General features: G+C 34.7%; 5 protein-coding genes across 8 annotated transcripts; 2 read left to right on the top strand and 3 right to left on the bottom strand.

Annotated features, from left to right (window-relative positions):
- Positions 1 to 3423: 3423 nt before the first annotated feature.
- Positions 3424 to 4623, bottom strand: LOC141397283 (NFU1 iron-sulfur cluster scaffold homolog, mitochondrial-like). Its single transcript, XM_073973390.1, has 3 exons — positions 4457 to 4623; positions 4145 to 4395; positions 3424 to 4080 (listed from the first exon to the last, which is right to left on the bottom strand). Exons 1-3 carry the CDS (start codon positions 4519 to 4521, stop codon positions 3557 to 3559), a joined length of 840 nt encoding a protein of 279 aa, XP_073829491.1. The 5' UTR covers positions 4522 to 4623; the 3' UTR covers positions 3424 to 3556.
- Positions 4624 to 5721: 1098 nt separating this feature from the next.
- LOC141397285 (transmembrane protein 242) lies at positions 5722 to 10520 on the top strand. 3 transcript variants are annotated; one of them, XM_073973394.1, is made up of 10 exons: positions 5722 to 5882; positions 5987 to 6225; positions 6549 to 7707; positions 7766 to 7857; positions 7918 to 8064; positions 8830 to 8986; positions 9102 to 9321; positions 9507 to 9616; positions 9703 to 10175; positions 10244 to 10520. In XM_073973394.1, the coding sequence occupies exons 1-3, from the start codon at positions 5831 to 5833 to the stop codon at positions 6678 to 6680; spliced, it is 423 nt and encodes a 140-aa protein (XP_073829495.1). In that variant the 5' UTR covers positions 5722 to 5830; the 3' UTR covers positions 6681 to 7707; positions 7766 to 7857; positions 7918 to 8064; positions 8830 to 8986; positions 9102 to 9321; positions 9507 to 9616; positions 9703 to 10175; positions 10244 to 10520. The 3 variants fall into 3 exon arrangements, with proteins under 3 accessions (XP_073829495.1, XP_073829496.1, XP_073829493.1); XM_073973395.1 differs by having other exon boundaries at positions 6549 to 6745; positions 6841 to 7707; positions 7918 to 8986; XM_073973392.1 differs by having other exon boundaries at positions 7918 to 8986.
- A 2755-nt stretch (positions 10521 to 13275) lies between these two features.
- LOC141397284 (uncharacterized) lies at positions 13276 to 15407 on the bottom strand. Of its 2 annotated transcripts, XM_073973391.1 has the most exons (4): positions 15125 to 15360; positions 14556 to 14676; positions 14416 to 14489; positions 13811 to 14342 (listed from the first exon to the last, which is right to left on the bottom strand). In XM_073973391.1, exons 2-4 carry the CDS (start codon positions 14570 to 14572, stop codon positions 13846 to 13848), a joined length of 588 nt encoding a protein of 195 aa, XP_073829492.1. In that variant the 5' UTR covers positions 14573 to 14676; positions 15125 to 15360; the 3' UTR covers positions 13811 to 13845. The 2 variants fall into 2 exon arrangements, 1 of the variants encoding a protein (XP_073829492.1); XR_012411351.1 differs by adding an exon at positions 13276 to 13648 and having other exon boundaries at positions 14325 to 14489; positions 14556 to 15407.
- Positions 15408 to 20701: 5294 nt separating this feature from the next.
- Sras (Ras converting CAAX endopeptidase Sras) lies at positions 20702 to 22408 on the top strand. The gene is made up of 3 exons (XM_073973396.1): positions 20702 to 21276; positions 21337 to 21573; positions 21656 to 22408. The coding sequence occupies exons 1-3, from the start codon at positions 20883 to 20885 to the stop codon at positions 21919 to 21921; spliced, it is 897 nt and encodes a 298-aa protein (XP_073829497.1). The 5' UTR covers positions 20702 to 20882; the 3' UTR covers positions 21922 to 22408.
- Grx3 (Glutaredoxin 3) lies at positions 22057 to 25124 on the bottom strand. Its single transcript, XM_073973397.1, has 4 exons — positions 24952 to 25124; positions 24706 to 24865; positions 24387 to 24637; positions 22057 to 22368 (listed from the first exon to the last, which is right to left on the bottom strand). The coding sequence occupies exons 1-4, from the start codon at positions 24999 to 25001 to the stop codon at positions 22188 to 22190; spliced, it is 642 nt and encodes a 213-aa protein (XP_073829498.1). The 5' UTR covers positions 25002 to 25124; the 3' UTR covers positions 22057 to 22187.
- Between the last annotated feature and the right edge of the window lie 1567 nt (positions 25125 to 26691).

Consider the following 26691-nt stretch of genomic DNA (forward strand, 5'->3'; position numbering starts at 1 on the left):
AAATAAGAGCTGCGTGCTAACTAGAGACTTGCTGTGTGCTTTGTAATTAAAGTCGGTTCTGAATAAGTGTAATAAAGTAAATAAAGCATTGTAGAAACGTAATCTAAAACGAACCCTGTTTTATTTGGTACAAATCGTATCGGGGAATAAAACAACGTCTACACGGAGATTAGTTAAATCTAATTCCGTAACAGTATGAACGACCTGCGTCGTTATATTATCTCTTTGTTTTTATGAAATAACTCATTCGCAAACGAACTATGGTACTGAACTAGTTCACTAGATTTAACCCAGCCTATGCTTCTGCGTAGGTTTAAATGCTGCTACAACAACTAGATTTATGTGTCGATTCCGTATTGCGACGCGAGTCGTGTCGCGTTGCCAGTTGCAATTTTTCCATTACGTATGGCAAAAGTCGCCCGACGACGTCAAATTCTGTCGCCATAAAGTTCATTTTCCGGCGACAACAAATTAGCTATCGCCGTGCATTTTTACAAACGAATAAAAAAGAAACGTAGGTAACATTTTCATTTATTTTAAGTGAATTTATTTAATATTATTTATGGTCTGTTCCGGAACTGCAAGAATCTACTAATTTTTATTATTTTCTTCGATAACATAAAGGAAAAATTGTTATCGTAGTAAAAATTAGTAAATTCTTGCAGGTTCTGGAACAGAGCAATACGTATTTTGGTGTTTCAGTACTTATATTGGTAAAAATTACTACAAAACAGCAATTTGAAATGCTGCTTGAAAAAATGGAAGCCCACATAAACGTAGCTCGTGGTGTCAGACTTTTTGGCGAAACTAAAGTCATTTTTGATGAGGTGTGGAAGGATGTTGCGGAGCAATTAAATAGTTGTGTGCGTACACCGGATGAATGACATGAAACCATTTTAAATACAAAGTAAAGAAAAAATGTCTCAAAATAAGAAAAACATTACAGCTACAGGAGGTGGATCATCACAAGAAATATCTTTGTCGTCGATGGAGCAAGCGGTAGCAGACTTACTGCAAATTAATATGGTTTCAAATCCTGTAGGTGCGATCTACGGAATTGAAGAGACATGGGATGATAATAACAGTGAAATTGGACAAATTAAAAAACCTCAAAATGAAAAACCCATTATATGTACGTGTGTTCCGTCAATGCATCCGACAAAGCCCGGGAAATTTGTTTTTGAATAAAAAAGTTTTTATTTTGACGCCTTTTGTCTTCTGTTAATTTGAAAACAATCCAAATTTTACACATTTTTTTCCTCTATTAACTCCAGAACTTCACTTAATACCTTTGACAATGTGGGCTGCATCCCGAGGTTAAAGTCATTACCATGGGATTTTTGAAAGCCTCCTTCTGCAAACAACACACACACACTTTAAGGAGTGGCTGTATTGCTGTTGATCTGTGGGTTTTTAAAGTCATTTTTTAATGCCTCTACTATATAAATAACAGCGTCTTTTGGAAGCCGAAAATAGGCTTTAAACCTAAAAAATTAGCAATTATTTTATATTTTATATAACAGCGTCTTTTTGTAGCCGAAAATAGGCTTTAAACCTAAAAAAATAACAATTATTTTAATGAATGTTGGAAACCAAACATACTCACTATACAGATGGCAATTCTAAAGGAATCGACTTATCTCTTAAGTGTCGCCTGATAGATGCTATGTTAACTATATTTTCTTCACTATCATCAAAAAAATAGTTCCACTGAGCTTATCATTTTAAAAAACTATAACTTTTGTGTACAACTTGCTGATATTTTTTTCTGATTTATTCAAATCAAAACAAAAAAAGCTCCGCTACATCTCCGATAACTTGTCATCGACGATTATTTTCTATCGCTATACGTAGTACAATTTTTAAATTTTGTCGCAGAGACGATTGACGACGCGACATCTACGACATACGCATCACGCAGCGTAGCTGGCATGCCAAATCCGATGGGGATTACATTTTTTACAGGGGCTTAATTACGACATTCGATTCGATCGAGTATTTGCTCGTGAAAGAAAAAATCGAACTATGAAAACCTATGTTCTTCAAAGAACATTAAGAAGGTAGATGGTAAAAAATGTGTTTATTTTAAAGCAAAAAACAAATTTATTAATGAAAAAATGTACATAAATATTTGTTGAAATCGTTGAATAGTATTTTGGGTAATAATTTGTGCACGCAAGCTACTCGAAATGATTAATTTCTGTAAGACTTTTTGACATTGTTATAACAAATTGCTAATGCATCTGTCTTAGTAAATGTACCGTTGGTGGCGCTAATAAGGTTTCATAGTTCGATTTTTTCATTCTCGAGCAATTGATCCAATCGAATGTCGTAATTAGGCCCCAGGTAGGTCTCACCTCACTGATTACGACAATATATAACTTTCTTGAAGTCCATACTTCCCGAGATATGGGCCTTTGAAGTTCCGAAAATTCCATTGTTCCTTAGCCCTTAAACTCAACTTGCTCCCTTTTTAATGCCCAGAAAAGGACGAAATGCTTAACGAAAGAAATTTGCAACTTTCAGTTCAATGGGTCGATTCCGTATTGCGACGTGAGTCATGGAATTATTTTTTTGATGATAGTGAAGAAAATATATTTAACGTAGCATCTATCAGGCGACACTTAAGAGATAAGTCGATTCCTATAGAATTGCCATCAATACAGTGAGTATGTTTGGTTTCCAACATTCATTAAAATAATTGTTATTTTTTTAGGTTCAAAGCCTATTTTCGGCTACAAAAAGACGCTGTTATATAAAATATAAAATAATTGCTAATCATTTTTTAGGTTTAAAGCCTATTTTCGGCTTCCAAAAGACGCTGTTATTTATATAGTAGAGGCATTAAAAATGGCTTTAAAAACCCACAGATCAACAGCAATACAGCCACCCCTTAAAGTGTATGTGGTGTATGTGTTTTTGCAGAAGAGACTTTCAAAAATCCCATGGTAATGACTTTAACCTCGGGATGGCTCAGCCCACATTGTCAAAGGTATTAAGTGAAGTTCTGGAGTTAATAGAGGAAAACTGTGTAAAATTTGGATTGTTTTCAAATTAACAGAAGAGAAAAAGCGTCAAAATAGAAACTATTATTATTCAAAAACAAATTTCCCGGGCTTTGTCGGATGCATTGGGTTTTCATTTTGAGGTTTTTCATTTGTCTGCCCAATTTCACTGTTATTATCATCCCATGTCTCTTCAATTCCGTAGATCGTACCTGCAGGACGACAAAGATATTTCTTGTGATGGTCCACCTCCTATAGCTGTAATGTTCTTCTTATTTTGAGACATTTTTTTCTTTAGTTTGGATTTAAAATGAGTTCATGTCATTCATCAGGTGTACGCACACAACTATTTAATTGCTCCTCAACATCCATAATACTCATGATGGCATACACCTATCCTCAATATAAACAAGCTCAATTAATCATCTAATAACAACATTTATTAATGCTAGGCTCACAGTAGCTATAACTCTTAAGTTAAACTTAATCACAAATCATGACAAAAATGTTACAACATTTTACATCATTCGAGTTCGTCCAAACAAATATCCTTATTTCGTTTCAGCTGTTGTTGCATCACTTTCTTTGCCATTTATTTTTGCTTCCAATTTTTGAAATTCTTTATCGGCAATTTTATCCGATTCATCAAAAACTTGTTCAACACCCTGCACCTCGGGTATATAGAATTGTAACATATTCTCTACACCATTTTTCAGGGTAACAATAGAGCTGGGACAAGACGAACAGGAGCCTTGCATTTTCAATTTTACAATACCATCTTCGAAACCCATGAAAATAATGTCACCACCATCTTCCTGCACTGTAGGTCTAATGCGACTATCGAGCAGTTCTTTAATCATCATCACAGTTTCATCATCTTCTTCGTTAATTTGTGTATCAGCATTTGGTTTGGCTTCATGTAAAATTGGCAAACCACTTGCAAAAAAATCCATTATAACAGCAAATACTTCAGGTTTTATTACGGCCCATTCAGCTTCCTCTTCCTTGGAAATGGTTACAAAATCGCTACCGAAGAACACGGACCGTACACCCTCTATACGAAATAGCAATTTGGCTGTAAATAGAGATATATGGGGATGAAGAGTATAATTTCAACCTATTTCATTGTCATTACTAACCCAAAGGACTGCAATGTGCTGCGGATACCCCTGGAAAATCATATGTATTGCCTTTTCCCAAAACATCAATGCCAGGTAAAAACTTCAAACTATCTGGATTTGGAGTATCTTGTGTTTGTATAAACATTGAACGTTGCCATTGTTGCAAAACTTTACCGGTGCATTTATTGTTTTCCAAAAGTCTTGTGCTTCCTTGTGTCTTCTGAATCTTCCAACCATTTTGCATCATACCTCTTTTTTGCATAACATCTCTGTTTTGTCAAAGCGTGATAAGCGATTAACGTGGAAACTTTCAAATTCTAATATTCTTACCTGAATAATAATTTATTAGCATTATTACGTGAATTTCGAATTGCGTTTAAAATTATTCTAGACATTTTCTGTACTTCTGTTTCCGTATCTACGTATGTGCTGCTGTCAAATCAAGAAACTAACCTTTATTTTTTGATGTAAACATTGACCCTGTAGATTTCCTCACAACACTGAACATACACATCACACAGTGGGATTATAATACAGATAGAAATTCGTCATGAACAAATTTGTTTAACAATATTCTATTCTGAAAAAAGGTTCTCTTTTTGGCATAAGTTGAGCCAAAGCGCTCAGCTCCGATCGGGAGGATTTTTTTTTAGTAAAAATTCTCCAATTTTTTGAATTTTTTTCCAGAGTTAAGGCCCCCACTCATTAGTCAGCCTGACTGCCAGCATTTATGGTAGTATGTGTAAATTTTTCAAATTTTGAGAATGTATGTGTGAGTTTTCCAAGACTGATGAAAATCAAAATAGTTTTGATTTCAAAATGAACCCCCATCAGTCTGGGTGAATTGTGTTTATTTTCAAATTGTCAATAAATAATTTTGAAAAACAGAAAATAATGTTGGTATTGGAACACAAAAAACGTAGAATTCATTCATTTTTGAAGGACAGACTGATAAATGAGTGGGGGCCTTTAGATATTGTTGCGCTGATACAGTAGGGTCTAACCCGGTTTTGTACCCGGAATTTCGAGTCAAATAACAGGATAACCGGGTCCGTCCCTCAATAAAATTATACATCCCCATGATCAGCGTAACAATATCTACCACTGGAAAAAATTTCAAAAATATGGGAGAGTTTTTACTGTGCTAGAGTTGTTCCAAAAAATGTACAATTTAAAGAAAAAAAATTTAGCTTAGCGATTCAACTCAACTTACTCCCTCATTTTATTTTCAATAGAATCATCGAATTTTTACACTCCTCTACTAATATGGCGGTAATGTATTTCATCAGACAATACATCAAAATTTGTACACATTTCGTTTGGTTTTGTTTACATTTTTTCTGATTGCATTCTCCATAATACATTTTACATCTAGAATGACAATCAGCTCTTTGTTTCGGAACACCTTATTATTACGTCACTCTTCATGCCAATAAAGTCGATTTTTTATTGGTTTGATGTAGTTTCTGGGATGTACATTTCTTAAAACCTTTGGAGTTTTTCTACCAAATACCCCACTGTGCTCTGCCAACCCATTCGCAGTTTTCATCATTCACTGAACACACCTCTTTAAAGAAAAGTCGTTCAATGTGACATTTCAACCGCATACAAAAACAAGAAAATGTAAATAAAGGCAAGAGGCAAAATCTATATGGGAATAGGAAAAAAATAAAAGAAAAATTAAATAAAATTAACAGAATAGAGATGAGTGAACCACGGACAACAATTACAGATGATAAAAAGCATAGAATACAAGGTATGTGGGTACAAAATAAATCGATAACAATGTCTGGTTACTTCGGTCTATTGTAGTGCGCAACATAGTCTGTTTTTGATTACAAAACAAACTGTTCATTGCAGGAGCCGCATTTCTTGGCCTGGTGGGAGGTATATCAGCTTTGTTTGGTTTCTCCAAAACCTTGGGTAAAGCGAAAAAGTCGGAATCAAAGCTATTAGAAACAGGAGGTACAAAAACATTGGTGTTGTTGGACGAAGGTTCGGCGTTAGCTATGCGTGCACTGGGATGGGGTACTCTATATGCTGTTTTGGGGACTGGAGCATTCTGTTTTGGCGTGTGGAAGTTATCAGGAGCTAAAAATGTAAGTTAATGTCATCTAAAAACATACAAATTCAAGTCGGGATCAAATTCTTTTGAATTACTATCGAACTGTTATTGTCGGTAATTTTTGTTTGATTGAAAGCAAGGCATGTTCAATAACTTAAAATACTTTGATTGAAAGCAGAAATTAGTCAAAAATTCCCGTAAGTTTTGCCTTAAAAGAGAAAGTGAGAAAACTCACGGAGAATATATGATCAGACAAATCCCATTGTTTCTTCGAAAAAAAAATGTTTCGCAGCAGTTCGAACGACTTTGGTTTCGAATCCACTTAGAGAAAGATTATTAATCTAATAACCGTTTCAGATGGAAGAATTTCGCATGAAAATGGGAGGCGCTTTACCAAAACTAACTAGTGATGAGCCACCCACAAGCCGCACTGATTTTGAAAGTCTGACTGATTTAATGAAATACCTAGCTGCCTGGGGCAAAGAATGATATGTAGATACAATTTGCAATGCAATATACATTAGTTTATATATCCTATTATTAAAAAAACTAACGTACGTATAAAGTTATTTATGTATTTATATACATAACTATTTTAGTTGTTAATGTTGTCTATTTAACTTATATTGCATGTCATTGAAATTTGCAGATTTTTCTTTGAAACGTCGCGAACTTGTTTACCCATTAAGAAAACCGAAAACAAAATAACGTTTGAGAAAAGCTTTGCGTCATTTCTGGTAGAAGAATAAAAGACGAAGGCTAACTTGTCAAAATACATTATTGTGAATAAAATCACATACAAAATGTAAACAAGCAATTCACAGTATTGCATTATTGTGAGCAAATTTGACGTTTGGTGTGATTTGATGTAACCAAGATCTATTTAAGTAAGTAAGTAAGTAAAATTTTTTTATTGAGTCTTCTTCTTTTTCGATAACATATTGAAATGTAAATAAAATTGATAACATGGTATGTATGATGACATAGAACTGTAAAGTCTTATTCTATAAACAATAGTTTTTTTTTTTTGATAGGAACGCCACTTGCTGGTATGACAAGAGTATACATTTGTGTAAAAAAAATATGTATATGGATAACAAGACTTGCTCGAGGTCTTAACGTCTGGGTAACAGTGCATAATAGACTGTTAAAATAAATAACTAAAACTAAATAACATTAAAATAAATTAACAGAGTGCTGTTGATACCACTGTCGAACAGCTTAATATAAACAATAAACATATGATTTCTTGTAAACAGTGAACATATTGTATGTGTATATGTATGGATATCACAGATATGATAAGTATCAAATTAAGGTGTAGTGTTTACAAACAAACATCAAGTAAAGAATAAAGCGATAGAGCAAAGCTCGTATAAGAAATATAATCAAATATCTTATAATTGTTACATTAGCCCCTATGGGTGCCTTCTAAGGAATTTTTGTAAAAATCAGGTACATTTATTATGTCAGGATCATTGTTGATATTCTCGTTGATAACACCTACTGGCGAGAGGTAAGTTGAGTCGTTCCATGTTGTATATTTTTCAGCATCGTAAATTATGTTCATTTAGATATTATCATGGTTGGCAAGACCTTTTATAAAATGATCTAAATGACGGATTGCCAGGTTGCAGAATGGCTGTACCCGTGCGGTGTTGTATATGTGAGTATTTGAAAATTTCTTAGTAGGATTTTCATAATGTTGATTTGTACACTTCCTCAGGATTTTTCGTTCGAATATCTCGATTTCTTTGGCCACCACTGGGGAGATTGTAAACCAGATTGGAAAGCCGTATAGCAGCATCGATCGTATTGCCACTTTGTATAAAAGTAATTTTGTGCTCTGAGGGAGATGCCTATTGCCAAAAAGGTATGCAAATCTTCCAGCAACACGTTTGGCTTTTTGAAGAGTTGAACGAGCATGCGAGTTAAACTTCATTAAAGTAGTAAAGTTAACACCCAGATACCTGATGTTAGTTGCAAAAGGAATATCAGTACCATGCAGTGACAATTGCAGCCTCTTACTCAGGGGAACTACATATCTGGGGCACTTTCCTGAGGCGTTCCGGATGCATATAGCTGTACTTTTGGCTGCATTAATTTTTATTCCCCAAGTCTTGTAATACTCGTCTATGGAGAGTAGATGTAAATTTGCCTTGTTTAAAGCTGCTGTTGGCGATACATCGTGTGAATATATCAAACAATCGTCAGCATATAGTATGGCTTGAGAATCCAATCTAGTATGTGGAAAGTCGTAAAGATATAAATTGAATAGAAACGGCGCTAACACACTGCCTTGTGGAACCCCGCTACTAATTTGGCCAAGCGATGATGTAGCATCTTGTATTTGTACCGCAAATCTTCGATTATAAAAGAAACTTTGTATTATTTTGATGATATATGGATCAAGACCCAGATCAACCAACTTGTATAAAATTCCATTATGAGACACTGAGTCGAAGGCTTTTTCTATATCTAGAGAAATTGCTACAGTGCATATTTGATTTCGTAGATTGTTGGTAATATCACTGTGGAATTTTAACAGGGCATGTTGAGTTGAATGGTGTTTCTTGAATCCGAATTGATAATTGGAAATTGGTTCAATGACAAATTCTCTTTCAATTTTTTCTTTCAGCACGTGCTCGTATATTTTGCCAAGGTTGGACAAGAGAGATATGGGACGGAATTCTGCCACAACTTCGCTGTTCGGCTTCTTCTTAATTGGTATTATTTTGGCCGTCTTCCAATCGGATGGAAAATATCCATTGTTAATACAATGGTTGAAAAGACAGGTGAGTAGTTGGATGGTGGATTCAGGAAATTTCCTAATTATGAAGTTGGAAATGCCGTCGAAGCCGCTTGATTTTTTGTTGTTAATCCTGACAATTATATCTTTAACATTTTCAGTGTTTGTGAAGTGGTGGAGATCTCTATTGTTTAAGGACGTGAATTCATCGTTAAAGGAGTATATATGGCGAGGAATAGAAACCATGAAATCTGCCACCTTCGTATCAAAGTCGGCAACGGGACTTTCTGGAGACTTTTCGACAAATATCGAGGAATAATAGTGTTGAAAATTATTGGCAATCATATTTGAATTTGTGATCTTTTCATCATCTTGAATAATGTGAGTACAAAATGGCGCTTTATTTTTACCCACAATTTTGAATACTTCCTTAAAAGCTGTTGGTCCAGGTTTAATATTTTGCAGCCTATTATTAAATTGCTGGGCTAACTCAATATTGACTGATTCTTTAATTAATATTTTTAATAGTTGGATTTGTTTAGATAAAATTCTGTACTCACTTCCAGATCTGCTTCCAGTACGATGAAATATAAGTTTAAGGTCCTTCTGCCAGCGATGTTTGATTTTGTACAGTCTTTTTGTCCTCTCAGAAAGCGGGTATTTATCGTCTTTGATGGTAAGAACTTGAGAATTTGATTCATGTATTGTTAAAAAGGAATTGTTGAAGTCTCTAATAACGTTATCTATTTCCTCATTTTCTAGATTTCTGTTGACTGGAGGGATAAGATTTTGAGAAAGAACATCAATTTCATTTCGGAATCTATCCCAGTTCGTGTTTTTGTATGATGTGAAGCACTTTGGAGATTTGATGGTGAAACCAGAACTATTCAATCGCAATGACATTTTAATGGGATAGTGGTCAGAGAATGATGGCAAAGTCTCCACTCTATAATGTTGGTGATTTTCATTGATAAGTTGCGGGCTTATTAGATAATGGTCCAGATAGGATTGGCCATTGGGATATGATGGCGATGAGGCACAGATACGACTAACTTCCAACGAGTTATCGTGTAGCCAGCTTAATAGGACATTTCCATTTGAGTTGTTGGAAGAGTCTCCCCATACCGTATTTTTGGAATTGAGATCTCCGCCGAGGATAAAGAAATCAAAACTTCGACAGAATTGGATAATTTTGTCAAGGTCGGTTTTCATTTGATGCGAGGGATAATTACAAGGTATATAAATGGATCCTAGTAACCACTTCTTGTTAATACCATTTAATGATGAATCTATTTGGATAAAGGATGTACAAATTCCGATGTCATCCACTGTGACTCTGTTAAACAGGAAGTGACTCTTTATTACCACTGCAACCCCGACAGATAAGTAGCTTGGAACAAAATTGTAGCCAGCCATTTTAATTCTTTTGTTTCTTCGTAGGTGGGTTTCCTGGACGAAGCAGATATCTATATTGTTATTCAAAAGAGTGTTTTGTAAGTCTATTTGTCGACTTGCATCGACAAGCGATCTGACGTTAAATGTTAATAAATGTAGATGCTGAGAATATCTATGATCCATAATTGTCTTTTACTTTATTTAATAGACGTAAAAACTCAGTTTTCGCGTCAGCTTTGGACATGGTTTGATAACGTTTAAGGAATAAGTTTATTTCCTGCTCCAACGTCATTTCCTCAGGCTCCAAGAAAAAGTTGGCCAGTTTCAAAAACTCCTCAATTATAGTGGGTTTTGGGCGTTGATTGTTTTGTTTACTTTGTTGTGGATGCTGTGTGTTGAAAAGACTTGAGAAAGTCTTCCCTGGCGAGATTTGAGACATGTTGATAGCTCTATTTACATTTGCTTTGGCGATGTTCTTTTCTTCTATAGCTTTGGCCACTTTCTGATGACGAGCAGCTACGAATTTTTTATATATTGGACATCCTTTATAATTGGCTGGATGCCCAGTTTCTTTGCAATTAGTGCAGTAAACTTCTGCTGCTTCTGAACGGACTCGTTGGCATTGACCAGGAGCATGCTCTTGATCACATTTGACACATTTGAAGGCAGAATTACAATTTCGTGCTATGTGGCCCCATTTTTGGCATCTGTGGCATTGTATGTCTCTTTCTTTTCGTTTGGGTTTCTCCCAATACATAGTTTGACCTTGTAATTCTTTAATGTGACTAACATCACCGAGTCTTTTTCCTGGAAGGAGAGAAACGGCATATAAACCAGTGTCGCTATTTCTTTTTATGGAATATGGCGTTTTAAACTTTGTCACCTTGTCTACCGTATTGGGGACTAGTTCATCAAGTTCCAGTTTGATTTTATCGGCGTCAGTGCGATTGAATAAACCACGGATCACCAGTGGCACTTGTCTTTGCTCTCTAGGAGTAAAAGAGTAGGAATGAATGTTTTTCTCCTTTAGGATTGCCATCATTGAGGCATGTACTGTAGGGTCCATAAAGTAGAGTTTGCTCTTACTTTTGTTTATGTTTTTTATTTTGTAAGAACCTGCCGGAATTGTAGTTTTTAAAGATTCTACAAGAGCTATAATGTCCATGTTGTAAACAAAAATTGGAGGGCACCAAGTTTTTGCAGTGGCTTTTTTTGTGGTGTCTTCTTCGGTGACGTTCCGAGTTACGTTGGCGGGTTGTCTAGTTTTGAGGTTTACGTCGGCTAGGACTCCCAAGATGCCGAATTTATTTTGATCATTTGTGTTATAGTTCGCCAGTTTGTTTGCCAGATCAGAGGCGTTGACAGAAATGGGTGATAAAGCAGCTTCCAGCCTTTGTCGTTTGCGATCGTTAGCGATCTTTACATTTTTGATGTTTGTTTGAACATCACAACTGACTTGCGGAGTTGAAGTAACTTCCTCTTCAGCGACATCGAATTCGATGTCGTGAAGAGTTGGGCCAGACATCTTATATGCAAATATGCAAATAAGATTCTGGCAGATGTTATGAGTTTGTGTAAAACCAAAAAAATTGGAAAATAATAATTTGCGCTCAAAAAATTCGTGCTACCGAACAGGGGTTTGTAGATCGAGCTCTATTTAACAGGTCACGTAAGTAGCACAAATACAACTCTGTTTTGGCCAAAAATTCTTCAATATGTCAAAATGTTTGTTTACGTTTTCATACAATTTATTCACAATAACAAAAAATTTGACAGATTGAAACCAATCAGCCGTTTTACGCCACCTTATTATTTCATCATGTATGTAACACCTTGTTATTCCGCCATGGACACGTAGTTCGGACCTGGAGGGGGTTACATGTCAATGATATGAAGAAGTCTTTATGGGAAATAGTTTTTTTTTCTGATGAATAAATTTGTTTTTCAAGAAATATACATATATCCCTAATATACATCGAACCATGGCACAATTACCCAGGTAGTGGTGTCGTAAAATTTTGAATATGTTATGTCAAAACTTTCTTTATGTTGTTGGGGAAATTACAACAAAAATAATTTTTTATAAAGGGATTTGACTTTTCATATTCAATCAGCTGGTGTAATACCACTACCTGGGTAATTGTGCCATGCATCGAAAATAGAAATAAATATATCAAAGCATATTTATACAAGGTAGAAGTGACAATCAGCTGTATTCTTACTTTTTTTGTAAATTTAGTTTTCAAAATGTAATAGGGTCTACTCATGAAATTTGAAACTTCGAAATTTGCTACCACAAATTTCTTTTCACCGTAAATGCGTAATAACAATGATCTATGACAGTTCTATATGCTTTATATTTACATATTGATTCAAATTTGCTCTATTTAAGAGGATTTTCAAAATGTATTTATGTTTTTCCTGAAAAATTTTTTGGAACGACCCCATTATTCAATATTTATCTTTGACAATTAATAATAACAACAATGTTGTTTTTGTAAATGTGTTAGTTGTTGTAATTCATGCATTTACCTTATATGAATATGCCTTGAAATATATAAAATGTCGTATGGAATTTGACACTAACATTACAGCCCAGTTCAGTCAGCTGGGTATTGCTGTTACCTTTTATTGTTCTACCATGATTAAAGCGCTCCATACACTATCAAATTTTGATGTCAACATTTGTAGTAGTATGTGTACATTTTTCAAAATATGAGAATGTGTGTGTATTTTATGGATTGAGGAAAATCAAAATAGTTTTGATTTTCAAAATGAAACGCAATCAATCCGATGAACATGGTTTATTTTCAAAATTGTCAAAAAGAAAAGGCCCCCACTCATTTATCAGTCTGTGCCGTCAGTCCGATGAACCCTTTCTGTATGTGTTGGCGTGATACCAGTGTGAGAAATCCAAAAAAATAAAAACAATTTGGTGCATGTAATTTTATGTATGTTTATTTTCAAATCTTTGTTGTAAAGTTGGTGGGTTTCAAAGAAACAAGACTTTACCTTTATGCGTGTGATTTCTACGAAAGCGAAAGAACAAGTGTACAGCACGAACCAAGTGTCAAGTCTAAAAATCTTCAATTTCTCCTCCAAAAATGAATGAATTCTAGGTTTTTTGTGTTCCAACACCAACATTGACCCTTATTACGGTTGGCGCTGTCGTAGGCGTTCAAGTGTCGTAGGCGTTGTCGTAGTCAATAATTTTTGGTATTATGTAAAATTTTCGACTACGTCTGTTTTGTAATAGATTGCAAAAATACAGAGTGTTGAAGATTATTAACATTTTCGACTATTTCACGCCACCCTGTTATAGAAAAGAAAACAAAAAATAGAGTCAGTTAAAATAAAAAAAAAACTATTATTTAATAATAAACCATAAAAATGTTAAGTGTGGGTTATTTTATATATGACGATGAGGATGAATATTATCCGAACGATTTAAAAGTAAGACGAAAACAGTTACGACCAGAATCAAACATATTTTCCATGACTGATACTCAGTTACTGTTGCTGAAATCCATTTCTGTGAGGGGTATTTGTGACTAGTGTGCAGGGATCCTGGTTCACTTGGACCTGTTGCTCATTTCCATGAGTGATACCTATGCTTACAAGGGTTATTGTGCGGCGATCCTGATTCACTACGACCTGCGGCTCTTTTGCATGAGACCTGCTTACGCTTTGGGGAGTAACTGTGCAGGGATCGTGGTTTTCTAAATCTTCATGGATTATACATGCTTCAAACAGTTCTTCCTCAGTGGTTGTTTCTCGAAGCGTTGAAGGCTGCTGGATTCCAATTGACTGATTGCCCGCGTTTTCAATTGTATCAAATTGTAACAAGCTTAATGCTGCTTCTTCCGTGTCTGTTAGTATGTACTGCTTGAAGGATCCTCCACGTGTAGCACGACATTCCGCCTTATTGGGAACTAACTTCTTCCTTAACTTGAATTTGTAGTCAGCCCAGACTTTCATCCAACCCTCACCTGTTCGTACTGGCTGTCCTAAAATGTTGAGTTTCGTACCAATTTTATTCCACTCTTCTTTCACGCTAATTTTTTTATTCCATTGCAGAACCTCTGGCCAAATTTGGATTGTTCTGCAAAATCTGGACCATTGTGTCAAACTGCTCTTTTGTGGTGACTTTTGTTCTAAAACATGTGCAATATTATAAAATTTATACGAATATATAATCTTTTTGTTATATAGACACATACCTTTTGTTTAAATCCATTTTATTTGCTCGTTTTTATTAACGTTTTAAGAAATTTGTCTGTTGTCGTCAACAAAATCTCTAACGACTAATTTCACAGCGTTTCTCGTAATAAAACGCCTCTCCTGGTAGCAAAATTGTAAAAGAATGGCATACAGAGTTGTAATATCTCGTATACGACATACATAATACCAATTAGTCGTTGCGAAAATGTCGTGTACGACATACATAATACCAATTAGACGTTACGACACGTCAATTTGCAATTTTGGATACGACTACGCCAACCGTAATAAGGCTGAATATCAATTAGACGTTACGACACGTCAATTTGCAATTTTGGATACTACTACGCCAACCGTAATAAGGCTGAATATCAATTAGACGTTACGACACGTCAATTTGCAATTTTGGATACGACTACGCCAACCGTAATAAGGCTGATTATTTTCTATTTTTCAAAATTATTTATTGACAATTTGAAAATAAACACAATTCACCCAGACTGATGGGGGTTCATTTTGAAATCAAAACTATTTTGATTTTCATCAGTCTTGGAAAACTCACACATACATTCTCAAAATTTTAAAAATTTTCACATACTACCATAAATGCTGGCAGTCAGACTGACTTATGAGTGGGAAAGAAATAAAAACATTTAAGTTCCTCCGTTTTTTAGAGGAACATTTGAAGATTTTGGTTGTAGATTGAAGGCTGATTGAATGCTTTGCTACACACCTATTAAGCACACACGTACATAAGGAGTTCATCGGATGGACAAGCCAATTTGATAGTGCCCACTTAAAAAGCGAAAAAATGGAAAATACGTCAAAAAACTGGAACAAATGTCAAAGTCGGCGTATCAGCCAATCAAACGCCGGCAACCATGTTACTGGCTGACTTTATAAATGCAGTATTTACATTGCAAAAAATGACAATATCATAAAAAGATGAAGTAAATATGTGTGGTAACATTGACATTGTCAAAATTTTTACAAATTGTTACTGGATGTTGTTCGTTTACTCTACAGTACAATGCAAAATACCTTACTAGGCGTTTACACCAGACAGTTTGTCTTCAAATACAACTCTGATTTACTAACACATACATACATTTATCGGTTGTCTTCCAGTTGTCCATCATTTTTTCACAGACAGTCGGTTAACAAATTTTTGACATTTTTGTGAAAAAGAAGTGAGATGATAATTGAAATGTGTTGAAAACAAAAGAATATGTATAAAAACAAAAAATGTGAACGGATAACGAAAAGAAATCGATGATTTTCATTCATAATTTTACAACTGTTTTTGCAGTTGGCTGGACGCCTACGTCACACAGACAAGTTTTGGGTTTTTGACAATCAATATATGAACTCAACTGTCCTGTCATGTGTAAACGCAGGGTTAGCCGATTACAAGAAGTTACTGAACTTGTACAAATTTGTACAAATTGTTGAGTAAACGAACATACCTATTGCTTTACTTTTTGTAAAATTCCGTTTTTTTTTTTTGAAAATAAATATTGAATAATTACCACAAATCCGCCATTTCTAATAGTTTTTTATGTATTTTTTTTTTTGTTTTCTTTGCAAACAGTACTAAAGAAATGTCAATTGTTGTGCAGTCCACTTGAAAACACTGCACAAATTCGGCAAATGCTGCGCAGTGCGATGTGTCGCGTAACATTTCCCAGCAAAATAAATTGGAAGTAGTGCAATGTAGACTAGTTCTTTCACAGCATGTTTTTATGCAGTTCAAACAGAGTCGTGAAAAAGGCACTCCATTCCTCACATTTTAACCGCATTTGGATGCAATCCAAAGAATCACATCCATTTGTCACATTTTAACAACATCCGGAGGCAGTTCAACGGAGTCGTGAAAAAGGCACTCCAATTCTTCACAATTTAACAGCATCCGGATGTTAGAGATCCCTACATGTACATAAATCAGTTTGTACATCTCTACAGGCAGCGGAATACATTTCCAAAAAGAGATAATCGTGTTAACATTTCCAAACTTTTGTTAATACATGGTGTGTTCCTTTACTTTTGAAAATCGTAAAACCGGCAAAAGTGGCAAAAGTTGTAAACTGCTCCCATATACATTGTATGGTGTCTGAAGTAAAGGAACGCTTTTCGAGTAAAAAGTGGTAAAACTTGAAGATTCTTGAACGTAAAGGAACAGAGCTACAAACTAAATAATATTTAATTTGTGAACAATGGAGTGCTGTTGGAGTACATGGCGAAATCTTAACTGGTGATGGGAAGACAATATCAAACCCATTTAGCAGATGAAGCAAAAGCACTTAAGCTTGGATTAAGTGAAGAACGGAGGAAACACACATGTTTGCGATTGAATTCAATAGAGAATTTTTATAATTTGTGTTAATTTAATAAAGTTATTAATATTTTTGTTTTACACAAATAATAAATGTATTTTATTTTGTTATTCAAAACATGTGCTCAGGGGCTCAATTATGTTTCTATGAAAATGTGAAATGAAAACTTTTACAAAGGAGAAAACTGTCAAATGAAAAAAATTATAAAGGAAATATTTTTCATTTCAAATTTTCATAGAACCAGAATCCAGCCCCTGGACTGCCTCCTATTCTACATGCTGCATTTATGAAGTCGCGACGATGTCATTTGACGCATCATACTGCATTATGAAGTCAGCCACTACTTAAAAAAAAGAGAGAGTTTTTAAATAGAGCGCAATTCAGCGCCATTTTTGTTTAAAGAGAAGTGAACATTTTACAACTTTTTTGTGTACGGGAACGGGTTTTCGGGTAAAATGTGTAAAAGTCGTAAAAATTTTTAAAACTTTTTAGTTCTGGAACAAAGCTTTTGTTTTTGTTCATTATTTTCTTATGCCTTGTTCAGACTGACGGTGTTTCGCTCTCTATTCGTTGTTCGACCCCAAATTACGATATAATCATTGATGTTCAAAATAAATGAGAGAGAATTGATGGGAGACTAATGTGCCTTTGTTAAACAATGGCTGACACGGCTCTCATTTGAATACGTTATTCTCTGTTGTTACGACAACGTGCAGGCGTGTACATCAATGAATATAATTACTTCATTTCCCATACAAATTTTTGAGAACGAACAACGATTTTTGTACCTTGTTCAATTTAAATTACTCTCAGAACGACGATAAAATATGTCCCATCTCTAACAAATGAGAGAATTGATCGATATAAATTATTATGACAGGAAAAATAAAAAATTCAAAAATTTAAATAACATTTTTAGAAAAACTGCAAACGCAAACATTTTTAGAAAAACTGCAAAATATGAATGAAAAGTAAACGATTTAACGACTAGTATACATTCAAATCATAGCAAATTTTATGTGTGTTCGTTTACTCAAAATTTGTACAAATTTGGTTTGTTCCAGAACTGCAAGAATCTACTAATTTTTACTATTTTTTCCGATAACATAAAGGAAAAAATGTTATCGTAGTAAAAAATAGTAGCTTCTTGCAGGTTCTGGAACAAAGCAATTGTTACTGGATGTTGTTCGTTTACTCTACAGTATAATGCAAAAGAGCTTATTCGATTGCAAGAAGTTACTGGACTTGCACGAATTTGTACAAATTATTGAGTAAACGAACACACCTTTTGTCTTCTCTTTCATTGCATTTACATTTCTTGTCCATCGTTCCAAATTCGCGTACAAATTTAGAAACAAAAATCAAATGCCTGCCGGAAAGTCTGTATACCAAAAAGTTTTTTTGGCAGGTCTCTCTCTCTCGTTAATTTTTGAAATAAAAAAAAAATTGAAAATATACTGAAAACACCAAGATTGCGAGAAAAAATAGAAAACATGAATGAAACTAATATAATTTAATATTAAATAGATATCTGAATGAAGGACAAACATTTTTCAGTTCATATCAATTAACTTTACTCGTCTTTTGGCTGAAACTTTCTTTAAAATCAGTAAACAAAAACTTTGAAAATATGAATCATGTTGCTATGAATGATGTACCATGTCGTATGAACGGGTTAATCCGTGTACGTAATTATTAGAACGAACGACGTTATTCAAATGCTGGTATGAACATGGCATTACAATAAAAAGTGTACTATGCACACATGTGTACCTGCAGGTACCTAATATAAGGTTTGTCTGGTTACCCTAAAATTTGTAATAATTTGTACCAATTGTTGCTGGAAGTCGTCTGTTAACACAAAAAGTCAGCAAAAGAGAGCTATTCGAGAGAGACATTTTGACAGTTATTTTACTGAGAGTTTGCAAATTCTTGTTTTGGATCAAGTGTCAACCTCATTGCAATAAAAGTAATTTCTACATAAAGAACATTTTTGTTATAACATATCCCAACATATCGAATCTATTACCTATTCAATATGTCTTGTTTTGGATAGAAAAAAGGAAAAAATAAAAAGAAACACACATACACACGAACATCCACAAGATTTTTTATGAAATTCTAATTACATTTTTTTCCGAAGGACGTTTTTTTCTAAACTTAATATAAACCTAATCTTTGTTTATGAATGGAATAAAAACATCTACATATATGTAATATTTTTGTAGTTTAATTATACTATTCTAAAAAAATCCTATTTTGGTGTATGCATGGTACCATGGTAGAATAATTCTTAGGTAGGCCACAGCTAACAGCTGATTACAATTTTTTTTGTTATGGCTTAATCTGTCAAAACCGTGTTGACATGCAGAGTTGATATTTATTATTGATCAGAAAATTCAACTCTGTTTTGTTTTCATTTCAACATTTCGTTATTCTTCTTCTTTGTATACTCATCCGTTATCATTCATCAAAACAATTTTGACGTTTTAAGCCATAGCGACAGGGTTGTATTTTTTGGCGTTTCTCATACCTGGCCTACCTATAAATTATTGTACCATGCATGGTACAATAAAGTAGAGGTAGGCCAGGTATGAAAATCACTGAGAAATGCTACCCTGCAGCCATGGCTTAAAACGTCAAATGGCATGGTACAATAATAATGGTAGATGTACCTGCATAGCTATCCCGTATTACAAAAACATATGGAACTTATAGTACGTTTATATATAAACGGATTTAACAAACCCACTGGGTTTCAAATGTCAATTCCTTTGCGTATACGTCAAACAAATCCTCATGAAGAAGGTTAACCCTGCAAAAGGCTATAATATAAACATGGCCTTAGAGCTTCACTTTTCATATGTTAAAAGTGACATATAGTGCAAAAACATTTCTTTAGCTAAGCTCCAGAGTATTCTTGTTGGAAAAGTGTTCCAAAAATAGCAAAAGTTATTCCCAAACTTCTGACAGTGAAAAATGTCATTCACTTACTTTCTACTTGACAAGTTTGGCTAATCTGACATCCTGATTGCTGGTATCCGATTTGCAGATGTCAGCAGAATTTTTACAAAAATTGTATTTTTTACATTCCCGTACTTTTGGAACAAATTTAAATTAATATTAATATTTGATAAATTGTTCATTCGTAAGTTTTGCTAAAAAAATCAACAATTTTATTTTGCCACTCAAATACACATTTTTTGTCCTTATTTTCAATTTTAATATATAGTGTTACAGCAGAAGTTTTTTGTTGGAACAATTCAGCGATACATCTACCTTTATGATTGCATAATGCCAAAAACAGTACAAAATGTCAACCCTGCTTTTGACATATTAGGCCATAAAAAGAAAAAAATTGTAATCAGCTGTTAGCTGTGGCCTACCTTTACTTTATTCTACCATGGGCGTATGTACAATGTGTTTTGTTAAATCCGGTTATATATAAACGTACTGAAGTGATTTTTATTTTTTACTCTATTTGGTACTTTCAAAATAGACAGTGAAGTTCTAAATTGCATATGTTTTTGTAAAACCGACTAACTATGCATATTCATCTACCTTTATTATTGCTCTATGTCATTTGACATTTTAAGCCATGGCTGCAGGGTTGTATTTTTCAGCGATTTTCATACCTGGCGCTGGATTCTTGTTCTATGAAAATTTGAAATGAAAAATATTCCCTTCATATTTTTTTTCATTTGAGTGTTTTCTGCTTTATAAAAGTTTTCATTTCATATTTTCATAGAAACCGAACTGAGCCCCTGGCCTACCTTTACTTTATTGTATCATGCCTCGTATGAACATGGCATATTTTATCGTATCTACGAAAATGGTAAAAAGTCAGGAAATGTCAAATAAGAAGGGAAAGAAACTAATTGACAGCTGGCATTTGACAACTCATACATTATGTTTATATTTTTTTATTTGTTTTAAGTAATAGAAAATAACAAACAACTTGTACAGGTCGCCATTGCACACAGTCGCCCCACCATGAATGAAACAAACGAAACGAAAATGGAACCCAATTTCATATTTGACGATGTTCCTCGGATCTCTCCACTAATAACTGTCAGCTGTTGTCTAGCCATGTCCGTGTTATATGTCTCCAGTTTGTATATATGGAACAATAAACATAATCGCGATCATCCAGCTACGGTCAAGAGACGTTTCCTTAGCGTTACTGTTGTTATGCTGATAGCGCCGATATTTGTGTATAAATTCTCTTCGAAAGAACTACTGGAAAAGATTCTCTTCTATGAGCTACTTGGTTTGCGATGGCATGGTCTGGTAATGGCCATAGTTGTTCCTTATCTGTTGACAATGTTATTGTTCTTGGGACCACTGTGTGTGGAATTGCAAAATGACTCAATGAAAGTGTTTATGGGTAAGTTGATGAATGATGTTTGTTATTGCTAGGAGCTAATGTCTATGCCTCTTTTTTTAGACATTGATTTCTGGAAAAGTTCTTTTAAGAATATCCTGTGGATACGGAATCATATAATGGCTCCGTTAAGTGAAGAATTTGTGTTTCGGGCCTGCATGATGCCTCTGATACTACAAAGTTTTACACCAGTCACTGCTGTGTTCATTACACCATTATTCTTTGGTGTAGCCCATGTACATCACATAGTAGAGAGATTAAGTATGGGTATGGAATTTACAACAGCTTTAATAATATCATGTAAGTTGTAGAGGACATTTGCTCTCGAATTGTTGTATTTTTCTGAATTATTACAATTGACTTAATTATTCATTTGTTTCAGTATCCCAACTGACCTACACCACTCTGTTTGGATTTTATTCTGCGTACCTTTTTCTACGTACTGGCCACTTTGTGGCACCCTTTTTGGTACATGCCTTTTGTAACCATATGGGATTGCCCGACATACAAGAGCTATGGCAGCAACACTTGTGGAAACGCATATTTTTAATTGTGTGTTATTTTGTTGGTTTCATTGCGTGGATATTTATCTTACCCACTGCAACACAGCCAACATTATATTCCAATAACATATTTTGGCCTTACTAAAAGAATAGATGTCCCCATCGGAAGCACAACTATAGCCATAAAGACTGTTGTATTTGCCAAACCAAAAACGACAATGGTGAAGTTAAAAGTCTTCAGCTAAAAATCCTAGAATATTAAGTTACAACAAGTAAAATATTTCTATTTTTAAAATTATTACTTTATTACTAACAATATTTAGTTAATCTTAATCCATTTATTTTTGTAAAAAATAATAGTCTCACAAGTTTGTATTTGAAGTAATGTTCTCTCGTGCGTTTCATTTATGTTTATTCGCCTTTTAAAGTTGATTCCAGTTCATTGTTAGATTTCAGCTCTTTAATGATGTCAAGACCACCAACAAGTTCACCTTTAACATACACTTGGGGATATGTTGGCCAATCGGAATATGTTTTGAGACCTTGGCGCACTTCTTCGTCTGTTAAAATATCAAAGGTGTCGTAGGAAAGTCTAGAAAACATAAATTAAAAAAAACGTGTTGAAAATTTCATTTTTTAAATTACACTTAAAATATGTTTTTTTTTGGTCATGGCCAAAGGTCAATAAAACTAAACTACACTGATTACGTACGATCTGCTAAAATCTATTTTTGTCACTCGGTTGTATCAAACTATCAACATATCATATCACCTTGCGAAAACTCAGCTACGCGAAGTTTTTTTTAACTTATATTTTCGGAATTTTGGACGCAGGATTTTAGATCTTTCTGGACCATATCTTGGAAAGTTCAAAGCGGCTCGGATACAGCTGAAATATACGACGTTTGTCGATAAATACAGACTCAGTTAAGAATTTTTACCGAATCAATAAATAGCTTGACTTCATAAATCCAATATTGCACTGCATTTATACATTGCGATAAGTTCACGAATGTAAATATACAAATTCAATAAGGGCACAACTAATAGAAAATGGACGTTGTTGATGAGCTTCGATTGTCAAACCCGGCAAGTTCGATATTATGCATTACATCTGAACCAGTCATAGGGAAAACGTACTCAGGAAGATATGTATATGAGTGAATGACTACAGTTTTTTACGACCCATTGGATCTGATTGAGTCCGTTTATATGATTGCCCGCACGGTCATATTGCAGTTTCTGATGGATATATTTGTTGGTGAAAAGCAAGTCCAATTTGATTGATCCTATCGACAAGAGGCATGCTATTCTGACAAAAGAATAAAGGCCCAACAAAAATGGAACTTGCCTTTCAGTCTTTTACCAGAAATCACTAATATAATAATAAATCACTTAAACCGCTTATGCTAGGTTATAGGACGCGCAGCTGTCTTAGTAGACAACTGCTCCACTCGGAGACCTCAAGCTCCATTGATAGCTGAAGAGAGGAAGAAGAAGATAGGAGATGGTGGTAGCTGGTAGAGTGTGGATAGAGTTTTCGGATTATTGCATGTTTGTAGTTTGTGTTTGATTAAATACTGTTTGTTGGAGCCATATCAGGCCCTTTGTGAGATAGAGCAAGTTTGACGGTTCTGTTTTGCAGAATGCTGTTAAAGACATTATTGTATGTTCTCCTACGGTGCGCAGTCTTCTGGAGATTAACATAGGACAACTACATAACTGGTGCTCGATGGTCTCAAGTTCTTCCTCATCATCGCACAGCCTGCAGTGTTCAGCCGAGCCTTCTTCCCACTTGCACGTCATTGCCCTTATTCTGCAGTGACCAGTAATAATTCCCACTGCTAGCCTCAGGTCAGGTTTCTTCATCGTGAGCAGTGAGGCGGTTCTCTGTTTGGATGGTGCTGGCCAGATGGCTCTTGAAGTGGTGCAGCTCGTCGAATTTTGCCAGAGTTGTCGAAACTTATCCCGACAGCACTGTTCTATTATTCTCATGAAGTGGCACAGTGGTGGCTTGATGGAGTTGTCAACTGCGATGTTTGGTGACTCCGATCCGCGGAGTGCAAGTTCATCGGCTGCTTCATTCCCTTTGATGTTGCAGTGTCCTGGGACCCAACACAAGGTGACGATTGATTTTAGTGACCCCAAAGCGAGTTTGCAGGCTAGGACCGCCGCGGACTTGATATGATGGGACTTGAGTGATTTAAGGGCCGTTTGGCTATCGACAAAGATAGTCACGGGTCCAGATAAGTCCTCCTCGCGGCTTTACTGTTTGCAAAAACTTCGGCTTGAAAGGCACTACAAGCCGCTTATGTACCATGGCCTTTCCTTAACGGACTGCAGATGTGCCACTAAACAGGTTGATGGATCCATATTTCATACTAACAGCTACTGCAACTGCAATTGGTAGCAGCTTCTTCACAGCTTAACAATCTATGCCAAAAGAACTCGACATTTAGGAAGCTGATACAGAAACCTTGACCAATTATAACGCAATAGGACGATTTGTTGGGGGCTAACATACATACATATAACTTTATCCGAAATTTTTACCCTCTAGCCTATAAATATTCCAACTGTAATCATTTACAATTAATCCATTAAACTTACCCAGTTTCATTGACTATGGCTATCAGTTGTTTGGAGAATCCACAGCGAGGAGCATCACGGTCACCTTTCATGAAAATCATTAAAGGTGCCTTATTAATCAGGGCCTTCAAACGTTCCTCCAGAGGTTGTTCACTGGTGGCAGAAGCACCCAACTTTTTACATTTTGCACTAAGGGAGGGAATATCTACGCCATCAACGCGATCTACGGCCGTACCTTTGGTGAAAAATATTACAGTGGGTACAGCTTCAATCTATCAATACAGAATTTTTTATTATTCTTTTGCTTTTATTTTAATTCAAATTTCTTGTATTAACACACCTGATGTTTCATGGCTACTTCAGGAAACGCTTCGGCGGTAATTGTTATAAATTGCAATTTATCTCCTAACAATTTACTCAAATCTTCCAGTACATCCAAAACCTGTTTGCATTGTTCTGCCCATTCTGCTGAAAATAACACCACAGAGGTCTTGTCGGAACTGTTGTGGAGGAATAGTTTGCAAAATATTAGATTATAAGGATTTGCAATAGGTTATTTTCACATTTTAGCAAACAAAATTCTTACCCAATTAGTTTTTTATACTCTTCTTCAGATTTAATTACTGTCACCGGCATATTGAATAATATACTTTCGTATTTTTACGATTTTTTATATATAATTTATTCTGCAAATGAGTGGTACGTGATTTTTGTGATTTCTTCGATGGGTCAATGCAAATGTCAAAAATGTTAGGTTAGACTATGATAGGGTTGCCAAACCCGGCGTTACATTCTGCACACAGTCTATACAGTCGGACACTCAGCCCAAACTAGTTAGCCCCGACTATTTTTACTTTACTGTCAAATACATTATTGTGACATAAAATACAAAGGAAATCAAATCACAATAATGAATAATCTATTATGTTTGTTGTCAAATGTTGTTAAAGGGTTGTTTACACCATCTATCAATGTCGTATGAGATGTCAAATTTTCTACCTGCGAATGTTGTACACATATGGTCTGTTCCTTTACTTTTAAAAATGGTAACAGTGGCAGAAAATGGTAAAAGTGGTAAACTGCTATCATATAAATTGTATGCTATTAAAAGTAAGGGAACACTTTACAGGTTAAAAATGGTAAGAAATGGTAACCTCAGGCACGTAAAGGAACAGAGCAATAGTGTGACCACTATGAACATTTTCATCTATCAAAATGATTTGGCAACTCATATGTACATTCATGGTACAATAATTCTTAGGTAGGCCACAGCTAACAGCTGATTAAAATTTTTTTTTGTTATGGCTTAATCTGTCAGAACCGTGTTGACATGCAGAGTTGATATTTATTATTGATCAAAAAATTCAACTCTGTTTTGTTTTCATTTCAACATTTCGTTCTTCTTCTTCTTTGTTTACTCATCCGTTATCATTCATCAAAGCAATTTTGACGTTTTAAGCCATAGCGACAGGGTTGTATTTTTTTGGCGATTCTCATACCTGGCCTACCTATGAATTATTGTACCATGTTTACATTTTTCATTTACGGAGCGCTCTATTTGATAGTGCATTCTCGTATGTAAACATAAATTTATCAGCTGTTTTCTGGCATTCTCAAAAAAATTGAAAAACAAAATCTTTTAAAAAAGAAAATGGGAAGTTATGTATATTTAAATATTTAGAAAAGTAAATAAAGTGTGTTATTTACAGATCGATTGGTCGAAAGAAGCAGTCTTGGAAATGATTGCTTTGTGGCAAAAACATGAATGGCTTTATAACCCTAAAAACCTATTCTACCACAACAAACATGAGCTCTGTTCCTTTACGTGCCTGAGGTTACCATTTCTTACCATTTTTAACCTGCAAAGTGTTCCTTTACTTTAAAAAGCATACAATTTATATGAGACCAGTTCACCACTTTTACCATTTTTTGCCACTGTTACCATTTTTAAAAGTAAAGGAACAGACCAATGATAGATATTCATTTTCCTTCAACCAAAATTGAAATTTGCCCAAATTTGCAACTCAAAAATAAATGTAAACAATGACAAAAAAAGCTGTTTTTATATTTATAGGTTATGTCATGGTACAATAATTCATAGGTAGGCCAGGTATGAGAATCGCCAAAAAAATACAACCCTGTCGCTATGGCTTAAAACGTCAAAATTGTTTTGATGAATGATAACGGATGAGTATACAAAGAAGAAGAAGAACGAAATGTTGAAATGAAAACAAAACTGAGTTGAATTTTTTGATCAATAATAAATATCAACTCTGCATGTCAACACGGTTTTGACAGATTAAGCCATAACAAAAAAAATTGTAAT

This window comes from Musca autumnalis, unplaced genomic scaffold (genome assembly GCF_047663935.1).
Source record: "Musca autumnalis isolate F117 unplaced genomic scaffold, ASM4766393v1 scaffold_3, whole genome shotgun sequence".
In the NCBI taxonomy this organism is placed as follows: domain Eukaryota; kingdom Metazoa; phylum Arthropoda; class Insecta; order Diptera; family Muscidae; genus Musca; species Musca autumnalis.

Coding starts and splice junctions, on each gene's coding strand:
- LOC141397283 (XM_073973390.1), bottom strand. CDS start 4,521: ATGTCTAGAATAATTTTAAACGCAATTCGAAATTCACGTAATAATGCT. Junction 4,396..4,456: donor GCTAATAAATTATTATTCAG/GTAAGAATATTA, acceptor TTGACAAAACAG/AGATGTTATGCAAAAAAGAG. Junction 4,081..4,144: donor AGCACATTGCAGTCCTTTGG/GTTAGTAATGAC, acceptor CTCTATTTACAG/CCAAATTGCTATTTCGTATA.
- LOC141397285 (XM_073973392.1), top strand. CDS start 5,831: ATGAGTGAACCACGGACAACAATTACAGATGATAAAAAGCATAGAATA. Junction 5,883..5,986: donor TAAAAAGCATAGAATACAAG/GTATGTGGGTAC, acceptor TGTTCATTGCAG/GAGCCGCATTTCTTGGCCTG. Junction 6,226..6,548: donor AGTTATCAGGAGCTAAAAAT/GTAAGTTAATGT, acceptor TAACCGTTTCAG/ATGGAAGAATTTCGCATGAA.
- LOC141397284 (XM_073973391.1), bottom strand. Junction 14,343..14,415: donor CAATCCAAATTTGGCCAGAG/GTTCTGCAATGG, acceptor TCAACATTTTAG/GACAGCCAGTACGAACAGGT.
- Sras (XM_073973396.1), top strand. CDS start 20,883: ATGAATGAAACAAACGAAACGAAAATGGAACCCAATTTCATATTTGAC. Junction 21,277..21,336: donor CTCAATGAAAGTGTTTATGG/GTAAGTTGATGA, acceptor CTCTTTTTTTAG/ACATTGATTTCTGGAAAAGT. Junction 21,574..21,655: donor AACAGCTTTAATAATATCAT/GTAAGTTGTAGA, acceptor CATTTGTTTCAG/TATCCCAACTGACCTACACC.
- Grx3 (XM_073973397.1), bottom strand. CDS start 25,001: ATGCCGGTGACAGTAATTAAATCTGAAGAAGAGTATAAAAAACTAATT. Junction 24,866..24,951: donor GAGTATAAAAAACTAATTGG/GTAAGAATTTTG, acceptor CCTCCACAACAG/TTCCGACAAGACCTCTGTGG. Junction 22,369..24,386: donor GCCATAGTCAATGAAACTGG/GTAAGTTTAATG, acceptor TATGTTTTCTAG/ACTTTCCTACGACACCTTTG.